The sequence below is a fragment of the Lotus japonicus genome, chromosome 2 (genome assembly GCF_012489685.1).
Source record: "Lotus japonicus ecotype B-129 chromosome 2, LjGifu_v1.2".
NCBI classification, from domain to species: domain Eukaryota; kingdom Viridiplantae; phylum Streptophyta; class Magnoliopsida; order Fabales; family Fabaceae; genus Lotus; species Lotus japonicus.
In genome coordinates this window covers 60,002,510-60,021,927 of record NC_080042.1, presented here as the reverse complement: position 1 = coordinate 60,021,927, position 19,418 = coordinate 60,002,510, and the positions used below count along the sequence as shown (strand labels likewise).

General features: G+C 35.9%; 1 protein-coding gene across 1 annotated transcript; it reads right to left on the bottom strand.

Moving 5' to 3' along the window:
• Positions 1-274: 274 nt before the first annotated feature.
• LOC130738604 (kunitz trypsin inhibitor 5-like) lies at positions 275-1,288 on the bottom strand. Its single transcript, XM_057590670.1, has one exon. The coding sequence runs from the start codon at positions 1,106-1,108 to the stop codon at positions 482-484; it is 627 nt and encodes a 208-aa protein (XP_057446653.1). The 5' UTR covers positions 1,109-1,288; the 3' UTR covers positions 275-481.
• Between the last annotated feature and the right edge of the window lie 18,130 nt (positions 1,289-19,418).

The following is a 19,418-nucleotide window of genomic DNA, read 5'->3' as shown; positions in this document are numbered from 1 at the left end:
CTTGCTTTATCCCTTATTAGTTGGTGATAATATATGTGTCTTAAGTTAATATATGAATAGGAAATTAAAAGAGCACATTGGGCTCTATAAACCTCAATTATGTGCGAGATTTATGAAGAGCTGCCCACTTCGGAGATCTAGCGTAGGCAGTCTTACCTTGCATTTTTGCAAGAGGCCGATTCCATGGCTCGAACCTGTGACTGCAAAGTCACATGATAGCAACCATACCATTGCACCGAAGCTCGCCCTCATGATTAGGAAATTAAATAAAAGAAACAAAAAAGATGATCAAATGGGTTTGATCACTGATCATTGATCAATTAGTTAATTTCATCACAAAATGTGCACAAAATCTTACAAAGGCATTTATTTTGCATAACATGAATATTGAAATTCATGTCATTCTCATTACCAATAGAAAAGCCTAGTATCATTTGACTAATTTTATTCAAATTTTTCTTAGCTTAGGATTGGTGAGAACTTATGCTTGTTTGAACATAATTCTGAAGGGAGGAACTTGATCACTAAGAGACAAATGCTTGTCCCCACCATAGTCATATATCCCAAGTTCCCTGCACAGTGTTTGGCATTTGCATACTGAGGGACAGAAAGAAAACACATAGTCCTTGTCAGCTTTCTCAATCTTGAACCAATTGGAAATGGTGGCCATACCTGGATTGCCTTCAACACCACCAGTAGCTAAAAACCACACCCCACTTAACTCTTTGAGAAGCTTCCACACTGGGGCTTTGGCACAGGTGGTATTTGTCAGAGAGGACTTGATGTTGAGATCAGTTGAGGTGAGGATGACACCACCTTTAGCATTGTAGGGTGTGAAGGTAACTGATTGGCCTTTCAAGACTTCAAGCTTCTCTTGTACCACATGAAGGGGGCATGTGTTGTTGTTGATGTTACCACTGCTTGTAAGTGTTAACCCTCCCCCTTTGCCTCTTAAGACAGGTAAGATGTAGTACTTGACACCTGTTCTCAGTTTCTGGCCTGAGATGTCAAGCACTGGTTCAGGTGCTGCTGCAGAAGCTATGCCAATCAAGAATTCTGTAGTGAAGGCAAAACAAATTATGGAAAATGCTAACTGTGAGGTCTTCATTTTTCTCTTGGCCGGGTTGTAAGAATAGATGTGACTGTTTCTGTATATAGATGAGGAAAGAGGAGCATCTATTTATAGGGCTTAACAGGGAACATCAGTTATGTGTGTCCAAGATCAATTTGGACAAGGATGATATTTTCATATAGGATTGGGAGAAAGCATTGACTTTGGTTAGTGGATTGTAGGTCATACTTACAAATAAGTATATTACTAAAATCCTTCTTTATATGATTGTAGACAGAAAAGGTTCAAGGAAGATATCAAGGCGCACATGTATATCTTTTCTTTTCCCACCGACAGGACAATCTTATCCCTTAGCAATTTAAACACATTATGAAAGAATAGGTGTTCTAGACATTTTCAAATAATGCCAACTGTAAGAGTGCTAATCAAATTCTTACGTATTGTAGAAATTACAAATTAAAGTTGTTCTTGTTGGTTCAAATAGGTACAAGACTCAATATTGATCTAAAATTTTCCTGATCGGTTCAGAGGATTTGCACCTAAGTGAACGCTGTGTTAGTAATCCACAAGTGAGGGGTGTAAGTATAACACTATGAAGGCAAGTATCCTTACTTGATTTTAAAAAAAAAATTATTAAAAAAAAATTGGCTAAAAAGCATTTTTGGCCCCTGATGTTTCAAGTTTGTGCAAGTTCTGCCCCTATCTATTTTTGTTGATGTTTCTACCCCTCATGTTTTCAAACAGTGCACCGTCTACCCCTAGACGGTGCACTGTTTGAAAACATGAGGGGTAGACAATGCACTGTTTGAAAACATGAGGGGTAGAAACATCGACAAAAATAGAGAAGGGGCAGAATTTGCACAAAGTTGAAACATCAGGGGCCAAAAGTGCTTTTTAGCCAAAAAAATTTAGTAGTAAAACTATGTGGTTTTTTACGGTCCCTTTAATAAAAAATGTCCTCACTTGTGTTTCACATTTTTAAATGTCTCCACTTGTGTTCCACATTCCTAAATGTCCTCACTTGAGAAATAAAAGTATGTGGTTTATGATGGTTTCTTTGGTAAAAAGTGATCTTACTTGTGTCCCATTTGGTGAATAAAAATCTCTGACTTCTAATAGTATACGTTAATTTTTTTATTACGATTTAATTTTATATATATATATTTTTTCCGCACACTATCAAATTTTCGGATTCATCTCTAATCACAATAGATCGGGTTTTCTCTCTTGGAGTTTGTGGTTGTCAGTTGAAACTGTTTTGTAACATGGGTGAATTGAAATTCAAACACACTTACTTTTTCATCTCAATTTTATCAAATATTTCTTCCTGTTTGTCTCATATTTTTCTATTATAGTATCACTTAGCATATTCTGATTTCTTTCGCTAATTTTATTCTTATTTTTCTCAAAGTATGTCAGTTTATGATGGAATTGAAATATGAAGGTATTATTTTTCAAATACTTTACACATGTGAGAATGTTTTGTTTTGTGTCTTATATATAAAAATTCATGCCACATGTCCATATGTGGGGAAATTTGATACTGGTTACCTAAGGAGCCACTTTAATTTGTTGCTTGCACTAGTTGGCCTTGATATTATATTTAATGGCGCACGTGTAAATCATTGAACTCAACTTGGTCGGAATGATTTGTATAGTGGTATTAGGGGTGCACGTGAGTTGGGTTGGATGGATTTTGGTCAAAATAAAATTCGAACCGATCAAAATTGTATGGGTTGGGTTGGGTTGGATTTCACAAATTTCTTCTTCGGACCCGATCCGAATCAACCCGACGAAGTTTGGATTGGGTTGGATGAATTTATTGGGTCCATATATTAAAATAATAATATATCTGAAATATTAAAAAATCTTTGAAAAATTATTATAAATTCAGAAAAAGTTATAAAAAATACTAAATATGTTATTATACTAAATAGCATGAAAAAGACACAAAAAGTTATAGAAATAATACCACATAAATGACATATAGCCAAATATCATGAAAACATAAAACTTAATTACTAAATGACATGAAACAATCTAATATAAATAGTATCTAAAAAGTCAAAAACAACACTAAATGTCATGCCATGACACTTAGAACTTAGATGTCTCCAACATGCCAAATAACTATATATAAACATGTAACAAATAACTACGAACAAATACTCTAAGTTCAAATATGACAAATAACTGCAAATACTTAAGTCTCAAAGTTTCAAAAAGTCATCACTTCGACACTAGCCCTCCATGTATGAGTAAAATTATAAAAATTATTATTATATGTATGGATTCTGGGTTGGGTTTGATGGATTTTCACATCAAAAAGACTTTTCACATCAGGGTTTTCACATCGGTTAATCAATTACCTGATGTAAAAGATGACGCGGTGGCAATATTGAAATTATTGTGAAGTTTTATGATAGTTTTCACATCAGTTAGGAATATGTCTGATGTGAAAAGTAATTAGGAAACACTTTTTACAACGGTTGTTAGAATAAGCGATGTGAAAGCTAAATGCGGTGGCATTTTTGAAATTTTAATGAAGTACTTTTTACATCGGTTATAATATAAGCGATGTAAAAAGCCCATCTTTTCTTAAGTTTTCACATCGGTTATATTATAACCGATGTGAAAAGTCTCAGTTTTTTGAGTTTTGACATCGGTTTTGTTATAACCGTTGTGAAAGATCACTTTTTTTTTTTTAATTTTTACACAGGATACAAAGATCAGTATTCGTTCAAAGTGCTTTCTTCCTCTTTCACCTTTGAAAACCTAAGTCGCCTACGCTCTTGCTCCTCTTTCGCCGTCGCTCGCCGTCGCTTGCCGTCGCTCGTGCGTTGTGCAGGTCCTGTTTCGCCGTTGTTCGCCGTCGCTAGCTCACCGTTCACCTCACTCTCATTCTCTCTCAGTCTCGCCGTTGTTCCGCAGTCGCTCGTCGTCGCTCGTGCAGCTCTGTGGTCCACTTTGATTCCTTGCGTTAAGGTGCGTTGCTTTCTTGTTCTTTGTTTCATGGATTGGAGCATATTGTTTGATATGGGTTTTGAAGTTTGCAGTGTTCATAACATACTGTTGGTTTTTTCTTCAATCTATGAATATATGAATGAATCTAACTGGTTACAAATCCTTTGAAAGCTTGATTGGTTGAGTGCTTGTTGTTGAAACTTGATTTGATGTGGATTGGGATTATTAGCGTCGTTTAGGTTTTGGTTGATTGAGAGAGTTTAATGTTGGACCTTAGCTGAAAAGGAAAAATTTCATATGGATTACAGATGGATTCCAATTATTTTGAAGGCTCCCCCTGACCTGTAAGCAACAACTTTCTCCTATAAATTCACCCATCTACCGAGTTTATTTTCGTATGCCTGCCCCTATGGGCGTTTGAATCAATTAAGTAGCTCATACAGAAGTTCTGTGCTCGTCCTGTTGCCCCTAATTTCAGTTAACTCTCTTTCAGCTGTTAAGCTACCCCTCACTGGTATAAATGAATAAATTGAAAGTAAGTTCTGATATGCATGTTTTTTTTATATGCATATATTGTAGGAATAATTATTGCTTAAGTGGAGTTGAGTTCGATTCAGTTATAGAAGTCCCACTTTATTTCTACAGATTCGTTGTCCATTAGATTTTTGACTCTCTTTTGGTTGTTTTAAATTACAATGCATTGGGTTTCTATTATATAATATACTTTGGCTTGGCAGTATAATTTTGAAGGCAAGTGAGGCTTGGTTAAATTTGGGGAGGTAATAGCAGTAGCAGGGCCATATGTGCATCTCCGGATTGGTCTATACACTTGTTCTGAATGGAATTATGGGTAAGTTTAGATCTTTTGCATGTATGTTTTTTACTTAGAGGTTAAGTATCATAGCTAATCCCGGGCTTCAATTTTATTTTCTTCTGAGCAGTGGTTTCCCTTATTTACTATTGTTCTTAAGCAGGGCTTCAATTTTATTCCAGGTTTACCCTGAGGGTAAGGTGTATAATTTTATATTCTTCTCTCTTGTCCCAAATACTGGTGTGTACCATGCATCTTTCCATGAATTTAAGATTCTTTTCAATGTGAGGGCGAGGGTGGTTCCTGATGAATCTAAGTTAATTCCAATGAATGGACTGTATCTTAAAAACTCAGCTAAGCTTGAATTGACAGTGGGAGAATGTGACTTTTTTTTTTTATCTCAAATGGCTACATCATTGCAAGAGGTGGTGTATGTGTTATTGATGTGGTTGTATCTCATTCATTCTGTTCATACAGCTTTGTAAGAAAATTTCAGTATCTCTTCAGCTCTATTGTTATGCCTCAAAGTCTTAAAATCTCAATTCAGCTTAGGCCTCCTGTTGTCTACTATTAATAAAGTCTATTTTATTAGCCATTATTACTCTCCCCAACACTTGGCAGTAATTCTTCTTTAGGTAGAAAGAAAAGATTCCCCAATTTCCAATGACAGTTCTGCAATTGGTTCATGTCATTATTTTGTACATTTCACTTGGATGGTTGGATCAAGCACATGTTCTCCTTTGATGTAATGCATCTAGATGGAGTTAAAACTGATTCAGCTTAACCAAGCTTGGTCCCCAGTACATACAATTTTACATTTCCCTATTATTTATTTTCTTGTCTAGAAAACATGAATATGTATAATGCTTTGACGTCACCAGATATGGACAGGGATAACTTAGAAAGAAGGGAAGATTATGGAGAACACTATAAATCAGTGATGAGCCTTAGCATGTTAGTCCTTTGTGAATAAAGAAAAAAAAATAAGCGTATGAAAAACTATTTTGATAATTGAGTTGGAGCACATTTCTCCAACAAACTATTTCCTTCTGCGTGTATGAAAAATCTTTGTGGGAGTCATATTTCTTCTGATCACATATCTGTGCAATTCATTTTGAACTGTGGTGGGGAGCATCTTTCTTGAAGTTTTTGTCTGACTTTCTTAGTGGGATTGTAACACATACTCTTATTTCACTCCATGCTTTTCACTGGATGTGGATGGTCAATGTGCTCTATGCTAGATATTGGGGCACTCATTCTAAGGATTATGAGAAGTAATGTGTTAAATTACAAGCTAGACCGATATTTCTAACAGGAACTGTCCCTCTTCAATGAAAAAGTTAGGAATTATTTTGGAAAAATTAATTAAGCATCTGAGGCAGAATCCATGCCCAATAGATACCAATGAAGTTATGTCTGACTCACAAAGTTTTCCTTTTTTGTAGTTGATCATGGTTGTCTTTGTGGTTCCCAAGTCTGACAAGTTCGTCACTTTCCGATTGAAGGTTGAGCCAAAGGTCGTAAGAAAGTTATATAGACAATGATTTTAGTTGTTTATAGCTGTTTTAACCTTCCTCTTATTTGTTCTGTCATTCTGTTTTTGATGCAGCTATATTGGCCAGTGAATGAGCAATTTTGTGATTGGTGGAAAAAGAAGTTCGTCAATGGAAAAGTGGTGGTTAGGGACCCTGAAGGAAACTCTAAGTTAATTACGAGTGAAGAACTTGAATGGGAAGCATGTTTTCTATGATGGGATTCTGATGTTTATTAATTACTACGGTATTGGACAAGCATGCCATTGCTGATCCTGTAAGTGGTTTTTTCAAACCATTTAATTATTTCACACATCATGGAATAGCAAGGGTCTCAGCTTAAGACTAAAACTGCTACTGAACAATTTGTTTCTTTTGGGTCAAATATGTTTTTAGTCCCTGTAAAATAGGTGTGAATTGAACTTGTATGATTTGAATGATTATGATACAGCAAGGTTGGCTCTTCATGGCATCGAGGCGGACATGCCATTGGCTGAATCAGAAGATGATGATGATTTTCACATATCAGAAGGAGGAGTTTTTAACTCTTTATCCTAGGAAGGATCTGAAAGAGCTCAATGAGACTGAGGAGGTTGTTTTAACTTAATCACTCTTAGTTTGTAGTTGATTCTTTCCAATTAAATTGAAAGTTTATTATCAATTCATATCACTATTCACAGTTTATTACGAGTGCATTCTTTCATGTAGGATGGTGTGTTTACGGTTGTAGCACGAGTTACTAGCCTTGCTAAAGGGGAGAAGTGGTGGTACTCTGCATGCAGTTGCCACAAGGCAGTAACAATTGAGGATGGAACATTTTACTGTTCTGGTTGCTGCAAACCTGTACTGTCTGTAACTCTTAGGTGATGCATAGCACGGGTCACAATCCTAGTAAAGACTAAAGGAACATAAAGAACAAAGGGTATTGATAGTCTTTTTCTGCTGAAAATTCTGTTGTCTCCAATTATTGTTGCTGTTTGTGAGAGCTCAAGAGTATTGATAGTCTTTTTCTTTTGGCTTTAAATTGAGAATAAGTTAAAGCCATCATAGTATTGATAGTCTTGTTTCTTTGCTTTTGTTTTTATCTTACCTTTCTTTTGCTGGCAGTGTTGTGTCATTTGTTTTCTAGTTTAGATAGTCTTTTTCTTTTGGCTTTGTGATGCCTTCTTATAGCGACTCCCTTTGCTTTTGTTTTTATCTTACCTTTCTTTTGATACTTTGCAGAAGCTTGGCACCTGTTGTGGAAAGGTACTTAGCTTGAGTTGAAAAAACAGTAGCAGCTGAGTTGAAAGGTACTTTGCAGAAGCTTACCTATCTAATATTCACTTTAAAACTATTTTAGGTTGTCTTTGAGCATGTCTTGAACATTGAAGTGTGATATTTTTCTGGTTGGATGGAGTAAATATTTTCAATGTAAGAGAGGTGTGTGATCAGAGCTCAAGGGTAGTTGGTTTCTGGGAATTCTTTTCCATGATATATTGTATTCTGTTATAGTATGCAATATACTTAGTCATTACAAGCTGATAATTTATGATGTGAATAGACTCTTAGTGGGTTAGTTTCTGTACTCAGGCTTTAACTAATTCTATTTCTGTTAAAGAGCTCAACTTGTACAGGGATTTATATACCCTCATTCAAACAACTTATAGATAGGTAGTTCCTTACTGTCCTATATGACAGAACCTTTAATTACAGTGAAGAAAATGATAGTGGTTAGATTCAGTGATTAATTTTTCATTATTGTGTCACTAGATTGTCTTAGCCTGTAACATTCCTGATATTGTGTCACTGTGTTAGTTTTCCAGATATTAGTTGGCTCTTGTGCTAACCTTTTCTTCTCATTTTCCAGATATTAGTTGGCTCTTGTGTCACTAGATTGTTGATCTCTGTATTTATTGCATCTGTTTATAGGGTTCAAAGTTGCTCACCTCCGCTGCTCTCCTAATTTATGCTTATGGTGCTGGTGGCTTTCCTGCTTGGGGCATTAATTTGCTGAACTGTTGCTGTTTTGCTGAATTGTTGCTGTTTAACTATTTTGTCCTAATTTCATGAGCAGTTGCTGTTTAAGTACATTTAAAGAACTAGAATTGCTGAATTGTTCTAGTTCTTTTAGGTTATTATGTTTTCTTTTTTGCTGGGACCTTGGATGTTTAACTCACTTGAGATAGTGTGTTCTCAAGATCTCTTTTTATGTTAATAAATTTTCATTAAAAAAATATGTATATTCAGGTCAAATTCGTGTGGGAAAAAAAAAATTGTTGAGCATTCACATCGGTTTTCAGTCTAACCGATGTGAAAAGTATACTTTTCACTTTTCACATCGGTTTTCAGTCTAACCGAACATCGGTTTTTTGTCTAACCGATGTGAAAAGTATACACATTTCACATCGGTTTTTTGTCTAACCGATGTGAAAAGTATACATTTCACATCGGTTGGCTGACAGAACCGCATCGGTTGGCTGACAGAACCGATGTGAAAAGTGTACATTTCACATCAGTTGGCTGAATGAACCGATGTGAAAGGTATACCTTTCACATCGGTATACCTTTCACATCGGTTATAAACCCGATGTGAAAAGGTTAGGAGATACCACATCAACATTGTTTACATCGGATAAAAACCGATGTTAAAACTCAAAAATACCCGATGTGAAAACTAGTTTTTCTAGTAGTGATAACTGCAAATACTTAAGTCTCAAAGTTTCAAAAAGTCATCACTTCGACACTAGCCCTCCATGTATGAGTAAAATTATAAAAATTATTATTATATGTATGGATTCTGGGTTGGGTTTGATGGATTTGAACTGAATCCGAAATCCGATCCGAACTTGGTTGGATTGTAGTAAAATTCATCCGACTAATCCGATTGCCCGATCCAACCCGCATTTTTTCTATTGGATCAGATTGGGTTGGGCGGGTTCATTGGATTTACCCGGCCCATGTTCACCCCTATGTGGTATGAAGGAATTTCCCGCGGAAAATATCGATCGTACATAGGGTGGTATGAACTCAATATTTATGGAGGTCTTTTTTCTAAAACATGCTTTTATTAAAAAAGACCTCCATAAAGGAATTTGTATAGTGGGATGAACTTAATATTTATCCTTGAAATCGTAAAGGAAATTAAACCTGACCCTGTAAAATTTTCATATTAAATTGGGTTCCTAAATTTGTTTTTTTAATCTAATAAAGTCTTTTTGCTCAATTTTGACCGGTCAACGGTCTAGTGACAAGCCTAGTCAGCTGAGGATGGTCACGTATATTTTTTCACATCAATTTTAGTCATTTGAAAAATATTTTAATCAATTTTAGTCCCTGTTTTCCACTTTCGTCTTTTCCTCTTCCACCTTCTTCTCCATCCTCCATAACTCAAATCCTTAAATTCAAAAATTCAAAATCCTAAAAAAATTATATGTTCATCATATTCATCTTGTTCTTCCAAAACCTAGAAAATCAGAGGCAACAAAAAATATTTTTCAAAGTGGAAGAACAAGGACTAAAATTGATTAAAATATTTTTCAAGGGACTAAAATTGATGTGAAAAAATCCACATGGTCATCCTCAGCTGACTAGGCTTGCCACTAGACCGTTGACCGGTCAAAATTGAGAAAAATGACTTAATTTGATTAAAAAATATATTCTAGAGATCCAATTTGATGCGGAAATTTTTCAGGGATTCAATTTGATTCCCTTTACAATTTTAAGGACCAAAAGCTTATTTAAGCCTATTAAAAAAGCTCAAGGTGCCAAGGAGGTCAATATATCAGTCTGAATAAGAGATTCATATTCCGGAGGAACCTTTCAACCGAAAGAGAATTGGGTAGATAAATGTTTTTTTTTTTGGGATTCAGGGATCATAAGTGAAAATTGTGTTTTTTATGTATGGAAATTGTGTTTTTATTTTCAAAAGATATAATTTTCTCATTTTTATGCAGATAATTTTAGAGTTTAATGGATATGCACTGACAGTGTAAAATAGTTTTACACAGACATCCAATTGAATTCCGCCAAATCAGAAAATATCTTATTCTTTTAATTAAAATTAAAGTCAAATGTAATTATCTCTCCTATGTGGCGTGTTTTGATTGGATGACTGTGTAAAACTATTTTACACTGTCAGTGCATATTTATTAAACTCATAATTTTATATATATAATTGTTTTGTGGCGGTTTAATGCTATTACCACCATTGTGAGACTTTATCAACCGCAGAAATAATCGTCTCAAATTGCCTCTAGAACATCAAGAATATCCATCCTAATTGAACTTTTAATTTTTAAATACCTTGATATATTTGTCACACTCAACAAAGACTGAATCATCTCTTTGGGCTAAAAAAATCAATTTTACATTGAGTTAATTATCATTTTTGGCACCCAAGTAATGTCACCATTTTTAATGTAGTAAATTTTCATCATGCCCTCAAGTTTATTATTTACCGAGTTTTCATTTACTGGAATTTCAAATTTTGTGGTGTATGTATTTTTTTTAAATACTGAATTTTTAAAAACTCGATAATGTGTTTTTGCCTTTGGAGATACCAAGATTTTCAAAAACCAATAGTACGTTTTTAGGGAGTTTCTTTGATATCCCCTCATAATGGAGGGGTTCCATATCTTTTACTTTGATTTCTCATGATTTTTTGTTACATCTCAAAACAAACAAGAAAATAACAATTAACGAGCAAGCAAAGAATCTCTCATGACAAGAGTCTCAACTTCCCACGGAGGCTTATCCAAGAAGCTATAATCAACACCCGGTGAGCGCGCACCCAATTTAGCCAGGTAGTCCACCGGGGCATTACACTCCCTTCTAACCCGCTCCAATGAAATACGCAAACCTCTGTCTTTCATGTGCCCGATATCACTCAGGATAGGGAGGAAACTCCTGTTGTTTTCATCATCTAAGATTTGTATCAGTTCAGCACAATCCACCTCGACCACAACGTCCCTGTATCCTCGAGCCCAAACCAGCTCCAGGCCCAGCAACAGCGCTTGCGCCTCCGCCATCAAGGCATTTCCTCCACAGCGATGAGCCAAAAAACCAAACAACCAGTTGCCCTGAGAATCTCGCGCTAAACCACCCGCTCCGCTGCACTCATCAACAGCCCGATAGCTCCCATCAACATTCAATTTTATCGACCCCGCCAACGGAGGCTGCCACCGGCTACCTAACCAGCAGTCCATGGAACCCATGTCCTCACCCAACACAGCAACAATTTCATCATGCTCATGACACACCCGTCGCCACGCCTCTTCCAACGACCAAGGAGAATCCTCAAAAATCATGTTGTTTCTCCACTTCCACACACCCCAAAGTACCACAATAAATTTTATTCCATTGCTGCTTCTAGCTTGGTTGCGAATCCAGGAAGAGTGGTCTCCAACAATGAAGTTTGGCCACGCGAATGCTCCAAACTTGAGCCAAAGTTCTTGCGAGTGAGGACAGTTTTCTGAGGCAGTGTAAAACATCTTCTTCAGGCGCTAAACAACGCGGGCAAGAAGGGGACGCCGCCATCTTGCACCTAAAACGATGGGAATTGACTTGAATTGAGTTCTGCAGTGTCAACCACACAAAAGTTCGAATTTTCTCTGGAACTTTTAGTTTCCAGATCCAGCTCCAATCATCAACCGCTGGTAAACAATTTTACTGGTCCTGAAGCCACCTATAAGCATCCCGCACAGTATAAATCCCCATACTATTTGTCTCCCAAGTCCACACATCCTGACGGTTTGGAACAATTGATGGCTTAATTTTCTACAGCCGGTCTAGCATTTCCACGGGAAGTCTGGTGTACAGTACCTGCAAATTCCAAGCATTGTTGACCACGAGATCACACAGCCTTCTTTCAACATCATGGATATCCACGTAAGGGACAGTGGGAGCAATATTCCCCAAGCCACTCCAATCCTCGTGCCATAGAGATGTCTCACCATTACCTAGTCTAAAAAAAAAACCGGTATGTAGACGATCACGAGCATTTAACAACCCCTTCCAAACTGGAGAGTCTTGGGGTTTTGCTTGGACTTGCAAAACAGAAGAATTTGACAAGTATTTATGTGATAACACACACACCCAAAGCTTGTTGGGTTTGTGCATTAAACACCAAATAGCCTTGCCCAGTAACGCTGTATTAGCTAAACCCGTGTCACGAATGCCAAGGCCCCCTCGTTCCTTTGGTTGTGTGAGCTTTTCCCAACTCACCAGATGCCAACCCTGCCCACCACCTTTTCCAAACTAAATAAAGGAACGAATAATCTAGTTAATTTTACAACTGACACCACGGGGCATATTGAAAACCTGCATAGTGTAAGTTGGCATATCTGCAATCACTGATTTTGCCAAACAAACCCTCCCTGCAAGGCTAAGCATGTTAGCTCTCCAAGATCCCAATTTCTTCTGAATGCTCTCCAACAGAAAATTGAACATGTTTCTATGTATTCGACCCCCTTTCAAAGGAAATCCCAGATACTTTCCAAGATCATGGACAAAAGGAATAGGTGCAACAGCAGAAATACTATCCTTCACCACCTCGGTAACCCCCTTTGAAACAATTGCCTTTGATTTCTCATGATTACTTTTAAAACAATTTTTTTTTTAAATTTGTGACTAAGTTTTTTATAATCTAAATAAAGAACTGAAAGGTATTGAACTCTCTCATTTTCAAAGGTGCCATAATGGTAGGTGCTGGACACGATGGTGTTGGTACCTGTAGAAGACAGATGTGTTATAAATAGTTGTTTAGTTTCTAGGTTTAACTCTCTTGATTTTTTAGAGGCTCTTGGAAGGTTGGGGGAAGCAGCTGGGCTCTTTGAGGCTGGTGCTAGGGCTCCATCGAGGAATGTGTGAGTTCCTCCGGAAGGCCCTGACTCCGATCTACCTTGAGTTCTATCTTTCCTCTCTTCTCCTTGAATGTAGTTTGACTCTATTTTAATATTTTGGATGATGTAAATTGATTTTACTTTTGTTTAATACATCTTATGCAATTATAATGATGAGTTTTCATTGTTTGGTGTTTCTCTCTATGCTTAATGCTTCATTTGGTCAATTGGAGATTTCTAGAGCTTTCATTGATTCATATATAGATTGGAAAATTTATATGGTGATCTATGCTTAGTTTAGAAATGGAAAACTCACTCATGTATTGGGTTGTTAATTTCTCTTTGTGCTTCATGTATCTCTAGGCTATGTGATGATTTTGATGGTTGGCATGACAATTGGAAAGTTGGTGTGAGTTTAGTTGATGAGAGAAACTCAATTTATATCTTTCACCTTATGAAATGATTATCTTGAGTTAGGTTGAGCTTTTCTAAATGATAATAGGAGAAGCTCAAGCCTAGGTATTAATATCTTAGGGTAGGAAAGGATATCTAAACCAAATGACTAGTCAAGATACTCACACCACTAGGATAAAATTATCTAGATAGGAACTGATCTTGAGGGATCGTCACAGATTTAATTCACTAGGACATGAACTTCTTGCATTGGGAATAAAGCTTTGTATTCTCCTTTTGAGATTACTATGACTTAAGGGATTAAAGCTAGTGTCTCAATTGGTAGTTTTGTTTAACTAAGGAATTAATATGTGTATATCTCTTATTAGCATTTTAAATGTTAATTCTATTTTATATGACTATATTTGTTGAGAACAAGTAGTGATTAAGTGAAATAATTTCCTATGTATGTTTTCTTCTTTGTTTATCTCTGTCAACTTCTTTTTATCGTTTTCTTAATTATTTTTCTTCATATAAATATCACTGATAGCAATTCCGCAAGTGTACGGATTGATCGAAGTAATACAACAGATTATCGAACCACAGGGATAGTTGTTTGTTGATTTGATATTGGAGATTAATGTTTGGAATGGAAAAAAAAAAGAAATATAGATTAAAGTTTGTTGTGATGGAAGCAATTGTAACAAAAGCATAAACAAGAATCTTGTAAAACTTATGAGAAAACAGTACCCCGGGTCAAGTCTCACCTAATTCAGTTATGTTACTCACAATCTAATTCATATATGAACTCTTAGGAACATTTCTATGGTGATGTTGCCTTTACCTTCACTTGTTAATACCTTAATCAAGTAAATCATTCAATTTCAGTTGCTAAGCCTAATGCCTTAGTACCTAGTCAATTCAATTGAAGAATGAAGCTTGTATGTTCAGGCCAACACAATAAGTTCTCACCCTTATACCTAAGTGATAACAAACAAATCAATCTAATCCCAAGTCCCTTAATCCTTACCAACTGTCGTTGTGCAAGAAGAAAGCCAAACACTTGCATGCATTCAAGAGAGTATTGAAACAGAGAAAAGATACATAGAAAGGAAACTTTATTCATATAAGAAACTTAGAAGTTCATAACATAACTTAAACTAGGATCCACAATCCCCAAGGTACAAAGGTAAACTAGCCAAACATGGCCAGAGAACTCATAATGCAAATCAAAAGAACAAAAACCTGAATTAAGAGTGCCAAGAAGCCTCCCACAAGCTCCAAGAAACTAAAACTCTAAGTTTTGTTCAAAAAGTTACAAGATACCTAAAAGAAATAACAAAAGCCCTATTTATAGAGTTTCCAGCGGTCATCCACGCATGTGCGTGGCCTTCTCCACGCACATGGGCAAAAACGCTCAAAACGCAAAAATCGCAGCATCAAGTTTTGCCACCACGCATGTGCGTGGATCAGGCGGCGCACATGCGTGGGCATCAGGTTTTTCCAACAGAAGCTCCACGCATGTGCGTGGGATACATGGCGCACATGCGTGGCTCATCTGATTTTTCTTCAATTTTGTAACTCCTTCTTCATCTATCATCATGGCTCATTACTTGGCTTTCAATCATCATCATTTTCCATCAAAAACCTATCAAACCTGAAAAGAATCTCAAGAAACCATCAAAACAACAATGTAACTCATGGAAACATCTCATTAATCATGTTAACTCATCAATCCATCATTCAATTTAGCAAATAAAACCCCCAAGAGCCATCAAGACTCAAATTCTCACAAAATTCCAGCTCCAACCTGACCATATGGATGAACCTTAAGCTACAACTAATAAAAGCTAATAAAAAGATCAACTAAATAAATTAAAAACACTTAAACTAATGCAGATGCAAATATGAATTAAAAAGGGACTCAACTTGACTTAAAAACTCAATAAAGGACTCAAAAAGGAAAAGAAAGAAATAAGAAAGACCCGACAAAGATAGAGTAAACCTCGGGTCATCAATCACATTTAAATCGATCAAACTTCAAACCAACTTAATAAAAACTGAACTGGACCAACCAATTTGACGCGTTAAACTGAGAACCGGTATAGTGACCGATTCGGTTGAAGACGAAAACCGAAGGAATTCAGAACTGGTACGAACCGGCCATGAACCGAGAAATCGATCAAAACCGATGCTATTGAACCGGTTAGAACCGAATTGAACCGGTCTAAATTCTAAAAAATTCAGAATTTTTTTATTGATATTTAATAAAAAAAAATTATTCAATTAGAATACTCATATACACAGATAATTCGATCATTTTTATTCAATATTATTACACTATTATATATTTATTTGAAAATAATATTAATTATACTAGTCAAATCATGGCTCAACTACGTTTGAACCAATAATTCCTGATCAGTCCGGTAAAACCATGGTTCAAATAAGTGGTTCAACCACATTTCAACTATGGTCCAGTTTTAATAACATTGGTTCAAACAATGTCTAAATAGTGAGATTGGTACGTACACACAATCCTTGGGGACGATAAGAACGATACTATACTACGATTGCGTCTTCAAAGGGATTCAAGAATAGTTATGGTGTAGGCAAAATCTCTTTCATCAAAGCACACTACCCGAAAGCCCAATTTAGCCTCAAGAGTGAGAGCCCAACGAAAACGAACAACCTCGACAATAAACAATGGCAAAACATAAAAAGGATGATATGAGACAACAAATACCACGTCTCCATGGTCGTCTCGTGCTATCAAGCCCAAACCCCAATTCGATCACCGTTCACAAAAGCTTCAAAATTCACCTTGATAGCGTCCCCCCTCGGCGACTCTCAATGAGTACATGTTTACTAGTCTGGAAACAACATGCGAATTAAACCCTTATGAAAGCAAGTTGCTGCAAACTGCAAGGAGATGCCCTCGAAGGATAGGTGAACAACTTGGAAAACCTAACTATTGCAAATTTAAAACTTATGTTTTAATATTTTTTGGTACATCGGAAAGATAGCTTTGGGGTTGTCTAAATGACTCATGTGAAAGTTTAGGTTAAATAACCCATCATCCAATCACATTGGAGATAAATTAGTTGAAAATAAATTAATAAATAAAATATAGAAATTCCAACTCACCTATCTCCAATGTGATTGGATGATGGGTTATTTAACCCAAACTTTCACATGAGTCATTTAGACAACCCGCAATGATTAGTTAAGCTTTTTCTTGGATTTCATATTAGTTTAATTGCTTCTTAAGTTAGCTTGGACCTTGGATCTACATTAATTGCTTCTTGTATTTTTTTTTTCTTCCAAAAACAAAAACTCATTTTATTAGACTAAATGTCATATTTGAGATAAAATCCTGTCAATTGTTTGCTAACTCTCAAATTCTTTTGAAGTAACATCACATAAAAGTTCCTTTCAAAAAAATAACAGTCACATAAAAGTTCCAGGTACAGGGGAGCTAGTTATATTAGGGGTGGCTCTAACTAAACCTTTTGCTGCAGTTGAAATTATATTTCCGGTATGCTCTGGAATGTTGTTAAATGGAACAAGTTACACTCTCTTGAATGAAAAGCAACCCTCAAAGGACAAGGATAATAAATAACCTGTATGACAAGGAAGACACTTTGTGATAATTAAGTCTCTTAAATACAAAAAAGGCAATTCATTTGTATCTTTAACATTCTGAATAAGTACATGCATGGTTTTTTTGACATACATAGGTCCTTAATTTGTAGGAGTCAATTTGACATGCTATAGAAGCTATGAGTATTAATATAAAGCTATAAAAGACATAGTGGATGGAAAATTTATCTAATTTTAAAATGTTGTGCTTCCTCAAGTGCCCTTCCCTCTCCTCTTTTTCACCTTTTAATTTCTGTTATCCTTTCTCTTTGTCTGTTATGCCCAAGACTTAGGAAGGGAAGAATAAACTTGGCTTTGTGGATGGTTTTTCCACAACCAGATCAAGAATCCCCTCTGTACAAAAACATATTAGAAATACAAGAAGCTTTTCTGCTCCAACAATTCAAATAGCCAATCACCCACCAAAACAAGAGATGGTCGGCTAGACATGTAACCAATTTTTCCTCTTTATTATACATACAAGCTAAACATTGCAGAAAATATTCAAACACTTTGGCTCCATGTAATGAAAATTGTAAAAGACCATACTTTCTCATGTAACACTCTTGTCCAAGCAGGATATTAAACATAAATTACAACTTTGCACATGATGGCTTCAATAACAAACACTCTTTCTAATTAGAATAGGAAAAAGATCACTACAGATATAAGGTGAATCCAACCATCAATAATACAAAACAAAGAGATATCAGCAAAGAATCCCAAAAATGAGGCTTCACCAAAACAACCCACACCCTGTATTCCATGATAATCAAGTTATAAGCTCAAAATTTCTGACGCACAAGAAGTCATATAAGCAAAGCTTGGAAAACTCCCCAAATGAAACATATCATGGTGGTAAAACTAGACTCTCATGATAAATAGCTCCACACCACGGATGTGGACTTCGCGTAATCCTACAATGATCAAATGTGTCCTTATTTGAGTCATACAAATCTAAATGGTAATTACAACGGGCAGTTATCAGAAGAATAACACCATTTTCTAAAATGTACAAGAGACTAAAATGAAGAGCGCCACATCTAGAAGTATGAGATCTATAAATATGGAAATTCTTATGAGGTATCGTCATTAATTTTATCCAAGACTCTTGAACTTCATACTCTTTCATCAACCATAGAACCGAATGAGTTTCGTAAGAAAATTGGTGCAGATAAAGACAGTTATTGGAGTCATGCACATTAAGATTCCAAAAATGGTGGGCACTCTCTAGTTGTGCAGGTAGCAACACTTCACATAAGTCTCATTTTCTACATCAAATGAAACAATCACAGATTTAGCAGAACCATCACATCTCCTAGCGAGCCAATGCAAATTACCACTCACAAATGTCTGAGGACGTGTACTGATGATCCGGGATTTAAGGTTATTTTCCTAATTTATTTACATGTATTTTAATATATTATCTAAGATATTTTAGTCATTTTAGGTCACTCCATGATTATTTCATGCATTTTACTATTTTTATGTTGTTTTTAGTATTTTTATATATTTTTATGGTTTTTATTTAGATTTTTTAGGATTTAAGTTATTTTATTTTTAGGATATGTTTTATTTTGAATTATTATCTTTTTAGTATTTTATTTTGATTTATTTTGTTATTTTTATTTAGATTTTCGGAATAAAAGGAAAAGAGAAAATCAGGAAAAAAGGCTCTGATCCGGTGGTGATAGTCCACGGAGATGCAGTGCACGTGCTGAAGAGGACGACTGCGGATTCTCTTTCCAACACGTGGCTCCATCCTTCTGAGGGCCACCGTAAGACGGTGGTGCGAGAAGTACTGGAATCCGCCCCTTTAACCTCCGTCCAATGGCAACGCGACACGTCGCAGGTGTTGACAAAAGCATTATCAGCCAGAGAGAGAGAAGATCACGTGATACATTAAAAAAAGGGAAAAATCAAGACGTGATGCAAAAACCAGCGTGATTGACAGCTAATATATATAAGGGATATATTGCAATGATTATTGGACGGAACTTTTTGGGTATTGAGAGCCGCAGTCGTTCTTGAGTTTTTTTTAGAGTTAATCCTAGCACGAGTTTTAGCTTTTTGAAGAACTCTTTTTATTTCAATAATTTAGTTGATCATGGAAGTCATGCTTGGCTAAACCTCCGTAGGTACTTGGAGTGTTCGGTTTGATTCTCTTGACTTTATGTTTTGAT